The sequence below is a fragment of the Chironomus tepperi genome, unplaced genomic scaffold (genome assembly GCF_022539635.2).
Source record: "Chironomus tepperi strain 1889 unplaced genomic scaffold, CSIRO-AGI_Ctep_v1 contig_260, whole genome shotgun sequence".
Classification (NCBI taxonomy): domain Eukaryota; kingdom Metazoa; phylum Arthropoda; class Insecta; order Diptera; family Chironomidae; genus Chironomus; species Chironomus tepperi.
Genome location: NW_027226382.1, coordinates 284859 through 298143, shown reverse-complemented (window position 1 = coordinate 298143; position 13285 = coordinate 284859). Strand labels below are relative to the sequence as shown.

Here is a 13285-nt window from a genome sequence, read left to right as displayed (position 1 = left end):
TTTCTCCATACAAACATCAAATACAGCGTCATTTCGCTCTTCAAAACATGACATTTTAGATTCGGAATTTTAGTTTATTTTTTTTAATTTAATTTTTTTAAGTTTAGAAAAAATGGAAAAAGAGGAGAAAAAAATTTTGAATTAAAAAATATGAAAATTTTGTTTAGAAAAAGTTTTAAAAAAAAACAAATTTTGAGTTCAAAAAAAGACAAAATATAAAATTTGAAAGATTTGTAGAAACACTTAAATGAGCTTTAGAAAATGGAAATAAATCAACAAAAAAAAAGTTGTCTACATCTAAGAATAGGAATTTACTTTCTGGCAGCGATATGGATCGGTTTTGTGAAGAACGCATTCGCAAAAGACCAAATCCGGACAGTGGACGGAATCCAGCAAATAAGCGACGTCGAACGCCTGGATCATAAATTTGGGGTACGGCTGTGGACGATGATGTTGATGCAGCAACATTTTGACGGTCTAATTAAGGTAATTTTAAGGTATTTCAAATAAAATCAATTAGTTGGATAGATTGCAAGCTTTAATCTTGATTGTTTTAGAGGATTTATATTATTAGTATGACTATTCTATTGGGGATAGTCTATATTAGTCTAGGATATTGGGAGAGGATGTCAAATATTTGTCATTTTTTCTGGAATTTGCTCTTTTTTAAAATTTTTTTTTTTGCAGCGCTATTTCTAATTTATTTTGAAAATCTAGTATTATTCTATAGATCAGTGGTGGACAACCTGTGTGTCACGGCACACTTGAGTGCTGCCAATATTGTTTGGATTGCCTTAAACCGAATGCAACGTGCAATTTCGATAGATGCTCACCACCAAGGTGTACCACAAAAATGAAAGATTGTCCATCACTGCTATAGATTCTATAGTAAAGAGTCTATTTATACTAAAGTATCTTGAGTGAATGACGTTAATTTGATAAAGTTCGAATGATTTCCGTCAAAAAACAAGCGGAAACATCATCGATTTTCAGCTCAACGCGATACAAAAAAAAAAATAAGCTTGATTAAATTATTTTAAAGTTTCAAAACTTTAACTCAAGATACGAAAAGCTTTTCAAGTCATAAATAATCAAATGATCACAATAAAAAAAAAGCCAATATAAAAAATCAAATTGAATTTAAATAAAATCAAAAGAGCACAAAAAAATTGGGGGTAGGAATAAAAAAATTTATGCATGACAGTATGAATTGAAAAATATTTCTATAGCACTAATATTTTTATATTCAGCATCTACAATGAAAAAGTTTCAATTCTAAGCATAGAATAATCCACATGATAAATATTCAAAAAGCCAAAAAAATATGAATGAGAAAAATATATAGAATAAATTCACAATTTGCCAATAATTTTTTGCATCTATTTATACATATTTTGTATTGAAAAATCAAGAAATTAAATGTTCTGAGAGGTATAGAGATGGCGAGGCATTGCAGCTGTGCTGTTTGAAATTGCATATCGATTGGATAAAAATATATTTAAATCTATTGACCCCTCACCTCACATACCACTCAGGTAAAAGAATTAAACCGAGGAATTACTAATAAGATCCGAGTAACACAAATGAAGGAAGCTCTACCAAGGAGCTTCTAAGGATCCTTCACCAAATGACAGCCACCTCTATTAGACTCCCATATAGATGTCATATGGAGACGGCTTCCATTCAATGTTAATAAAAGAGCTTTATTTCAGCTTTAAAAGCTCCTTAGCGGAACTTTCATCAATTGTGCTCCTCAGGAAGTACTGTGACAAATTCAAAAAGCATTTCTACTTAGAGCTTTAAAATTCAATTCTAGCATAGATTTTAATATCAACACTTAAAGCACTGTTTGACTTTATAATAATAAACCTTTAAATTCAAACGAATTCCATTGGATATATGTATCTAAAAAAAAATCATACATTCTATATTTTGAATACAAATTTATGTTGTATAAGTGGCGGTATTAGAAGAGAGAGATGTGTGTATACAAAAGGATTTGAAATATTTTCAGCTCATATTTTGCATTCCTCAAAAAAATGGTGAAAAGAAATAAATAAAAAAATTATATTTTTTTTTGCTCTGTATTTATGTGCTGGTGCATAAAAGAGCCTTTCATTGTCTTTCTTCTTTAGTTGGCGCATTTTTCGGTGGAAATTTGGAATTTATTGGGATTTTAGTTGTCTGCTGTTTTACCAGATTGACATATAATGAAATGTTAGCATTAGGGTGACGAGATGGCTCTACATGTGGAGTCAAGTCACAGAAAATGACCAATTTGTCACTTAAAATCAAGTCACAGCCAAATAGCAGTTTCTTAGCGAAAAAGACCAATTTGACAATTAGCTGTGACTTGGTTTAATGTATAAAGCTCCCTCGTTCCCGTGGTTGCAACATTTCAAGATGTGCTGATCGGGTTAATTTTAAGTAATTAAATTTTTAAGGAATATGAAGAATTTCGAGTCCTTTTGGTCACCATGCAAAGTATAGTCTGCAACAAAATTTAAAAAATCGGCAGATCAGATGAATACTTAGCGGAAGACGTAATGTATCGTTCAAAAATCTAAAAAGACGACTCTAATTTCCAGTTCAGTCCTAACTTTAATGTTATCTGCACGACAGTCAAGCAATCAGTGTAACTGAAAACAATCTTGGTAATTGCGATAATTTGGTGGCAACTTGACATTGTGTTGCAGACTATGTGTTCTATATCAATACCATAAGCTCACCTCAATTCCAAATATCCACAGAAAAATGCGCCTAACCAAAATTAATACCAGAATCCGAATGATTCATTTAACTTATATTATTTCTGTACGTGAAGTGAAAAAAAAGCTTTTTTTGGTGCTTTTTCTTTATTGTCCCTTGTGGGGCCTTAACAAAATAACAATTGTGTACTTGTGAATAAATTTTTTTATATTTCATACATAAGACGAATGTTAGAACAACAAAAAAGAAAAGAATAATCTGGACATAGTGAAGGGTGTTTATAGGTACTTTTCACATTCTTATAATGCTTATTGCATGGATGTTGTGAATACTTAAAATTAAGAACTTTTGATATATGCAGAAAATCGTGTGAAAAATTACTGAAGAAGGGAAGCGCAAGTAAGAAGAATAAAAAAGGGACAGAAACTTTTTTGTGTGCATTAAAATGTATGAAATTTTGCTTTTTATGAAGAATTTCGGACCTGAACAGGAAATGTCAGTCAACGGAGCAGTAAGTCCTTGTTTCTGCTGTGGTCCAAGTGACTTAATTTGTGGTCCCCTTGTTGTTGCACCAGTTGAACTTCTTGGCTCTCTATCTGGATAATCTGGAACATTTATATTCACAACTGGAATATCCATCGGCGTCGATAATAAATTCGATGATGTTGTTCCACTCATCTGACTCTTTTCTGTAGCTGCTGACATTTCGCCCGCCTTCTTTAATACTTTATAGATTGTATCGAGATCATTTGGTTCTAAATTTTTATTGTTTTTTTTTGCAAGATGTATGAGGATGAAGCATTTGCCACACATGAAATATTTTTTGTGGATTGTTAATTTTTTTTGTTTTGGAGGATATCGCGGAGGGTTGGAAAATGATTAGAATAAATATGAATATTTTTTGTTAATTTTGATATTTTTTTATTGTTCTTTAATATGAAAATTGGATTTTGTATTTAAATTAGGGGAAAATTTTCTTCTCAATACGATAATGGAAATTTAAGTTGAAAAGCATACCCGAAAAATACACGGCAATGAAGCAACGGAAAATGCTGATCCAGACAGGCGTGTCTGAGTAGACAAAGAACATACTTATGAGTATGCTTTGCTTAATTATATTGATTATGAGCATGGTTATTGTCAATTAGGGGTGGTTCTGATTTAGAGTCAGATTCAGTAAAAGCCATTCTTCAGCTTAGCTCACGTCGGTCTGGGACAATATTTTTCGTCTTTTCTATGCCATGTCCTAAGAGAGATATTGTCGTTCAAGCTGTTCTGATCAAAGTAATTCCAATCATAGTAATTTCTTTAAAATATAAGCTTCAGTTTTTTCAGGTTTTTTATTTATTCTGAATTATTATCAACCTTATCATTGTAAATATGGCCTAGTGTACCTGCAGAAAAACATCTCGGTACATAACCCTTACAAACAAAGAGACCACTTCTAGATATCTTTTCTGTGATTCAGTATCATTAAAGCATGCTCTTTACCTGTTAGGGTATGATGAAAATTTACCTAATAAGCTCTATTTTAAAGAATATTTTCGGATACATCATACTTCAATAGGAGGATAAAGCATATCAAAATTTGAACAAAGCTAGTAGCCAAGACAGTGTCTTAAAGCACTTAAAAACCTGTTTAACAAGTCAATTAAATTAAAAGCAACAAAAGCTATATTGAGAAGAAAATTTTCCAATTTGAATCAATTGATCATTATGCTATGTATTGCAGATATTTTTAAATGTTTTGTTCATCAAATGAACAACATGAAAATGTTTTTAAAAAGCATTATCGCGATGCAAGGATACAATTATACATCTTAATTAAAGTGATTATGCCATATACATTATATTGATTATTACGTTATATTACATATGTTCATATTTCATTTCAAAATACCAAGAAAAATATACATTCAAAAGCATGATATTCAAGAAAATCATAAGGAAAATGAAAATCATAATAACAGCACAAACTAGTTTTAATGTCCATGGAAAAACCCAGCGCACACCACTTTCATATTCATTTTTTATCGAGTTAATATCACAGAAAATATAGGAAGGAAAATGAAGAAACGTAAAAAAAAACTAAAAAAATCCATAAAAAGTGTAAAAAAAATAAAAAGTGGAAAAAATGAAGAAAATGTCTAACCTAACTCAGGCTGTCCTCGATTCATAATGAATCGTGATAATAGCGTTGGCCCTTCCACTAAAATAGGATTTTCTTTTTTAAACATCATGTGGTATTAAATTTGTATGTGGTATTAAATTTCATTCTATGATATTTTACGCTTGATTGTATTTACATTTATCGTAAGTATGTATAGAAAATGTTTCTTATCATGGATGGAAGGTGGATTGGATAACGAATAAGAACGAAAAATTTTCAGCTTCATCGATTTCAAATGTAAAATTGAAAAGTTATTGGCAGAATTAACAAGCATTCGAATTTTATTCGAGTTAAGAAGTTCCTGAGAGGATTGTTAATTTTGGAGTATGGACGGTTTGAATTGAAGTTGCTATTCATGCTGTTTGAGGTTCAATAGACATTACTGAAGTTTAGATTGCATTAGATGAATACTTCATTGGTGTAGTGAAGTTTTGGGATTTTGAGTCTAATTCGAAATTTAAATTATATTAAGTAGTCGTTCAATTATTACGTTCGATATTTAAGGGGGTGTTGTGTCTGAGCAGAGTTGAATTTGGAGTATCGAGCGATATACAGGAAAATCTGCCAGTGCGAGTGTAACGCATATGTGGCCGAGTTGTTAGACAACAGACAGGATATCTGTATAAGATTTTATAGAGTGCTCTTGCGAGTACGTCACGGAGCGCAAAGCTTCAAAAGCATGTGTCGCTCGGGTACTACATCATTGTAAGCACCTCAACAAACACCTTAGAAATTCTTAAGTTCAAAACTAATCCTTCAAAGAATAATGTGATATAAAAATGCAACATTCTCAAGAGCACATGTCTCTTATCCATAACGAACTAGTACCTCAGTCAGCATAAAGGATAAAAATCACTTAAAGAAAGCGCAAATCCTGATTCCTTAGTGAGTTAAAAATAAACTTTCCAAGTCTACATTTGAAATTGTTTTGATGCTGTCGAAAACAAGACAAAAAAAATCATGCAGCAGCTATTTTCAAGCTGCCTCAAGGTAAAATGAAATGGGAGAGAATAGCATCTTGATACATTCCATAATTGGGTACATTTAAAGACAGTCAGTTGAATCCACACGAGGCTAAAAAGAAAGGCTGTCAAGCTGAAATATTCTTAAATTCGTTGGGAATTCACAAAAAAGAAAAACTTAAAAATAAATCTTAAAAGTAATGAAATAATGCACAAAACAGAACTGAAAGTAAATTCTCGTAGCAAAAAAAAAAAATTTAAAACTTTCTGCTGATTCCATTCATTTGAAAAACAACAAAACTAAAAAATCCCAGCAGCGAGCAAAACAATTCACATCATTGCGAATTAATTTCTTTTTATATTTCCATGTAATCAACAAATAAGGCTGGGAAAAGCCAAACAAGCGCTTTAATTCTTTTTTTTTTTTTGTTTTCTTTGGCGCAAAGGTCATTAAAGCATGACACTTGTGTAGTCGTGTCTCGATGGAATATTTCTTCGCATTTTGTATACATTTGCTGTATACTCAATACGATTATTATGTACCTTATGCGATTATTGCATATTTATACATGATGTGTATAGCAATCATATTGTTTGCTTGGTTATTTATATGAAATGGATTCAACTTGTTGGATTCTTTTTTAATCATGCGATAAAATTGATTAATTTATGGTCATTATTTTATATAAAATTATCACTCATTTTCAGCATCATTCAAGTGCTGATATATGCAGAAATGTGTTAAATAATAGCCAAATCTTCAAGTCTGAATTTTGACAGTTGTACAGGCAATGATCAGAAAATATTGAATAATTCAAGTTTGAATGTACAAGGAAGGCACAAGAAGTTGAAAGGGCAAAAAAATTCTAACCCAAATAAACGTGAATCTAGTCTCAGACTAAATTCGATAGAATCTAATCTCAGGGCAGAACCAAATAAGCTTGAGACCGGATTATTGCCCATTTTTACGCAGTGTGCTTTTCGGGACGTACATCCCTAGTAAATAAAGAGCATTATTTTAAGAGCACACTTGCAAACATTCTAAATTACTAGAATGAAGTAGAAAAATCTTTTGAATCATGTTATTTGCCTGCTAGGTTACCAAATATCCACATGAATCACTTCAATTTCAAAAATCATTAAAGTAACTCCAGCGACACAGTATGACGATGAAGTTGCCTGGCTGATTTTTCTTCACTTGATGGTTATTTCAGGCCGTCATTAATGTATTTACAAGATCATTGACATGATCCTGAGTGTAAATTTTGACATAAAGCTTAGTTAATAACTAGACCTAAAATTGACTTTTGACAAATTTTAAGGAGCTTTCCGGAAAAATTGTGATTAGTCGACCTTAGGTTCAGTTTGAAAAAACTAGACATTATGTCAAGTTGTCCATTCGATGATGTGTCGCTTGGGTATCAAATGTTCACATTACATAAATATCCCAACATATCTGGACATGTCCATATCATTTACGCATCATGTATCTTACACAATAATCGCATATGCTACACAATTTCGAGTTCATTGTTCAATGTTTTTTTTTTTTTTTCAATATCATTTGGATTACAAATTTGTTTTTGAGGAGGAAATTTAGGTAGAATAAAAATTTATAAAAAATCTTTTATAGCACATATAAAAATTTTGTCATACGCCATACTCACTTTCTTCCTCCTGTTCTATTCTATTTTCTATCTCGGATGTACTCTTTTGACGCCTTAAAAGTTTCGCCTTCACTTGACATTTGGGTAATTGTGGTGCACAGTCAGCATGAACATTAACCTTACATATTCTACATCTGAGGCCTTGTCGTGTGTGTCCTGTATCACGTGGCAAAAGCATTTTATTCATGTGACAATGATATTTAAAGAGTTTTTTATTGTGTCATTTTAGGTATTTTTTTGATGTGGAAACAGAAAAAGATTTAAGGAAAGAAAAATTGAAATTATTAACAATGTTGTTGTTGTTGTCCGTCGAGGATTTATATTTTTTTTTTTTCATATCCACTAATTATTTGTGTGCGGTTGAGGGAGGAGATTCATTTTGGTGACGATAATAAAAAGGATAAATTTCATAATTTTTTTTAGTGTCACATTTTATGAGGGAAACGAAGGTTAAAATTGGGAATCGAAGGATGTTTTATATCCTTAACATTAATCGCTTATAACGCGGTTTTCCTGATTCTTTTTGTTCCTTTTTTCGGTTTTCTTTTGTGCTGTTTCAGCTTTTTTTGTCTTTCAAATTTAAAGGAATCGGAAAATAAAATAATATTATACAGCAATAAAAGAAGCTTAAAATGGCTAAAAATACAGCTCATTTAATTGTGAAAACAAGCAAAAGTTGTTTGTGGTCAATTACTGCATTGAAGTAGATCTCATAAATGCTAATCGTTCCATAAAATTTTATAGCTTAACAGGGTATTTCTGATATGTATTTTTATTGAAATGGTTGCAGTTTATGATGTGTATAGGAATACGATTAGTTTGACTGTGATGCAGCACTATGATACTTGTAAGTTGCAGATTTTGTATTGCTAATCCCGGAAGGTATATGGTGTAAAAATGGGCAAAAATCCGACTCAAGGCTATCAAGACTCTGGCTACAGGCCAGATTATTTAAAATCCGGTCCATTTCAGAGTCAAGTCACTCTGAGCTTTATTTTCGGTCATTTCTACGCCATGTGCTTTCCAAGAATACTTTCATAATTTTCTTAAAATATCTTTCGAAGATACACAGTCACGTACTCGGCCATTACATCATTAGTTATCATCTTGTTCAGTTGGCTAGTTGCTCCCGGACTAGTATGATAAAGTCTGCTTACCAACATCATTGAAAATATGTGGAGATATTATTAGTCTTAACGCTAACAGATAATTAGTAGACTGGTATAGGCAGGCATGGCGATATGTCATACATGTCTGACATACATATATCGTCATGCCTTCCTATATCACTACATAGGATCACTCATTTATATGAGAATGCTTCTTGTCTGTTCGAGTACTGTTGGTAAAGTGGTCAACATCCAGTCCTTCAACCAACTTCACTTCATAAAACTTGCTTATTAATACAAAATAGAATAACAAGCAGTAATTGATTTCTATTTCAATTGACACAATCTCCTTAAATCAAAGTTTTGGTAAACTTTGTTGCTAAATATAAAGTGACCACTTATCATAGAATATCCAACAATATTTTTATGACAGCAATCACTAATGATTAGCCATAATAAATATTTACTGCTTGTTCCTTCACAACCAACTTGTTACTTCTTTTTATTGCTGCATAATAAACTTTATTCACTGCGATAACGAAGGTCGAGTCGAGTTTGAAGGAGTACAAGTTGAAATAAAATCAACAAACTATCGTCGAGCATTTAGAGCATTTAGAAAGTTCTTGAATTGCACTCGAGGCATTTGAATGAGCTGTTTAAAGTAACCAAAATTGTTGAATTTTTCATGTCTTTAAAAATTTGTTTGCCTCCTTCAAAATGAAATTTGCACGTAGATCAGTTCTCTCTGTTGATATTCAGCACTATGTTCTCTACTAGACTAAACTATAAAATACGAAAACGAGAAAATTTCTTCTGTCTACGTTACCAAATAATTTATGTATGAGAATAATAAGAAGAATAAGTGGAACTAATCTATCTAAATATAAAGATAATATATTCCTCAATCTATCTACACGAAATTTGTTCTCTTTTTTCAAGAATTTTTTTCTAGTTATCGTCTTATAAATTTTCACTGTACTTTTTTCTAAAACTATATCACTAAGTGAAAAATAAGAGAAAAACAATTTTATTTTCTATATTATGAAGATATATGTTGAAAACGGATTAAAACTTTTTTTTATATCCCTCGGAGTTGGAATTGACACGTTCACATTTTCGTAGGAGGAAATGTGAGTGTGTGTGAATAAGTACTTGTATTTGGTGGATAGATGAAAAATGAAAGAGATTAATAAAAAGTGGTTAAATTTATTTCTTTCGTCTATACTCAAAGATAATACCATTTTGGAAAGCTTGAGCACATCTTTGCAAATAGGATATCAAATTTATCACATGATTCTGGGTTTAAGTCTTATAAAGCACATATCGGTGATAAATTAAGTTGAAAAGTTTGTGAAGATTTCATCAATCTAGCGTAGAACTAAAGGGTGTGGAACTGATCAAAATGGTCAAAAAGTTTAGCTTAAAATCTTAAGGTTTCCCGAAGTTTTGGTTTTGACATACTTTAGAGATCGAGAAGGACACCGAAATCAAGACTTTCCGATTACGGTTTCGAGACCGAGACTAAGACATTTTGCTCTAGGTCTTGGTATCGAGACTAAGACTTTTCAATCTCTGTTTCCAGACCGAGAACAAGCCTTTCCAATATCGGTTCTGACAAAGACTTTCCAATCTCGATCGAGTCTGGGACTAAGACATTCCGATCTCGTTTTTAGAATCGAGACCAAGACATATCGGTCTAGGGACCGAAACTATGACATTCTGATCTCAGTCACGAAGCCGAAACCAAGACAATCCAATCTCGGTTTCGAAACCGAGACCAAGACTAAGACAAAGCTTTTCGGTCTCGAGAAGTGTATCCTTGGGATCGCTAGGTTATAGGACAGCCAGCTAGATTACGAGCTGTGTTCGCTAGGACACCGCTGCGTTGCCTTATTAAAGTTAAGACGTGGAATTGACACGTATGCTCATGTCATATATGTAGAGTCATATGCTAACTCTGTATGTAGAGCCTAGATTAGATGTGCTCCTATTGAAATTCACATGTAGCCTCATACAAGCTTCACATCAAAAATAGCTCAAAACTCCATAAAATTATTCACAGCATAATTTTCATCAAAAATCCTTCATTTTTCTATCCAACCACCCAACACTTATGAGAATGTACTTAAACAAACGAGTATGAAGGCGTTTGTTTGAGAATTTATCATTGAGTACTTAAGAAGAGGGAAACTATTTTAAGTTTGAAGGAATAAAAAAAAAGGATAGAATGTAGGAAAAAAGCAAACAAACTTACCCCTTAGAACTTGTGAGCAAACATCGCATGGTGTTATCTTTTTATATGTATACTCTTGTAGGTTGTGTTCAGCGTCTGTACGAACGGCTGCATTAATGTTGGCATTACCATTTTTCCTATAGATGAGGACAGAGAAAAAAGGAAGAAGAAGAGAAGAGAAATGAATGAGAAGATTAAAGGACATCGTGTTAGCTTTTGAAAAATTTCTTTATAATGGATGTGCTACTTAAAGGTCATACAGTGGATTTATCTAGAGTTATTGTAAAAATAAGATTTATTAATTTTTCATACAACTATCTAAGCTTGTACTATAGCTGAAAGCACAAAAACTTATCGGATGCTGTTTTCTTTTGAGTGTCAGTAGAAGGAAAATCCAATAAAGTTGCTTGTATCATATATGATGCCGAATATAATGAAAAGTATGTTAAGCTGATGGCTCACAAAATTGCCATAAATTTTCATTCTGGAGAAGCTTTAAAATAATATATTGTGATATTTGAATCTAGTCTGTTTTATTCCTCGGCGTTTGTTGAGAGAATCTCTGAAATTCATATATGAAATGATGTTCTATTCTGTGAGGATTTAATAGGAATTTGAAGTATTTCTGGATTTATGCAACTCATAAAAGCATAAAAATGTAGATAAACTTTCTGAATTAAACAGAAAGGCACCTCACAATTGGGTATCCAGAGAAGTTTTTGTAACTTTTATAAACTACGCACTAAAGCAGTGTTGTTCATACTTTTTGGAGCTATAGCACACATTGATGGGCTGCTACAACTTGGTGGCACATCGTAGTGATGTATCGAAGCAACTGGAACTCCACACCCTAGCCTACAATGGCCAAACTCTCTTAAATGAGCGTATTTATGAGTATACTCAATAAAATAGCAATAATGTAAGGACACTCATGATCAAGCTCCTTGACTGATCGGTACACGTCATCCAGATACTGGCATTTCCAAATTTGCCACTAGCGTGGCACAGCACACAGTTTGGACAACACTGGACTAAGAAAAACTAGCAAAGATCTCACAATTTTATTGCGTAGACAAATCCACTTAGCCTTAACATAATAAATATTTTATATTAGATATTTCGGTAGCAAAAGCAATACATAATGAAATAATAATTTATATAATATTTTTATGTGAGCTGAATAATAATAATTGTTATATTTATATCTGGTGGAACTAAAAGATATAGAGATAAATAGATTTAGAGAGTGTATGAGATTTTGCAGCATATCGCATAGAAAAATTGTATGAAATAAAAATTTATAAGATATAGAAATAGAGAGTGAATAAGAATTCATTCATATGGATAGCATTCACATACATTTATGTATAAAACAGGAAATAATAAATAATGAGAAAAAAATTTAGGGTAGACATTTTAAGAACGAAACAGTTTCATAGCGCATTTTCCTTTTTGAATTTATTGGTATAGCTAAATCATAAAATCTTATTTCCATTTAACGGAAACTTGTAGACATGCTGAATAATGTGTATACTAGCGTGACTCTTCTTTGGGTCAACGAAAGTCCAGATTCTATTATGTCCTTGAAATTCTTCTATTTTAAAACTTTCAAATACCTAAGACTGCTTAAAAGAGTTACAGAAATGAGAAAAGTTCCGTCTAGACTCCGTTAAGCTTCCTACGTGTATAAGTTATATAAAATTGAATGTCCATACAGTACTGTAAGGTATATGGTGTAGCAATGGCCGAAAAACTGGATCCAAGCTAGCTTGACTCTGTAAACGGATCAGATCTGATGTGATCCTGCCTCAGACTAGATTCAAGTCGGCATGGCACCGGATTTTTAGCAATTTCATGTTGGATAATCGATCCCAAATTCAGTATTGAGTTGACGTGACTCTGACATTGTCACACTGACAAAGTATTGAATCCTTTATCAATTCAGGGTCATGTTGGTCTGTAACCGGACTTTTGATCAATTAATCGATTTGTGCTACTCGGAAAATGTGTCCGACTACACGCAAACCTAGCCATAGTTCAATAACCTCTTAATTTGCATGGGGAATCCCCATTTATAAAATTACTAGCAATAAATTCCCCAAACAGACATGAAAAATTACACCAAAAGAAAATCAATAGCTGAAAAAATATTTTAATCATCAAATACAAAATATATTTACTTCCATAGCAGCATTAAAAATTCATTACATTTCCCTAACCAAAGTCTAACTCTCAGTCATATCAAATGATGCAAATAATCAAGGTAGAACTTTTTTTTGTGTACATCAGACGAGACATGAAAAATTATTTCATATGAAAAATGTCAGTCATAACTAGTGTATCGGGTAGAAACCCAATGCGGATATATTCACACCGTCCATAAAAAGTCTCGTGGGTAGGCCAAGCTTCGCTTGGCAAATGTTTGAGGAATCAGG

The 13285-nt window shown here is 32.2% G+C and overlaps 1 protein-coding gene across 1 annotated transcript in view; it reads right to left on the bottom strand.

Annotated features, from left to right (window-relative positions):
• Positions 1 to 13285, bottom strand: part of Stacl (SH3 and cysteine-rich domain-containing protein) — a 173764-nt gene that overhangs the window by 28068 nt on the left and 132411 nt on the right. The window contains 5 exon segments of the mRNA XM_070641878.1: positions 12 to 38; positions 316 to 477; positions 3192 to 3464; positions 7509 to 7664; positions 10872 to 10987. Of these exon segments, the coding sequence (XP_070497979.1) occupies positions 12 to 38; positions 316 to 477; positions 3192 to 3464; positions 7509 to 7664; positions 10872 to 10987 (734 nt within the window).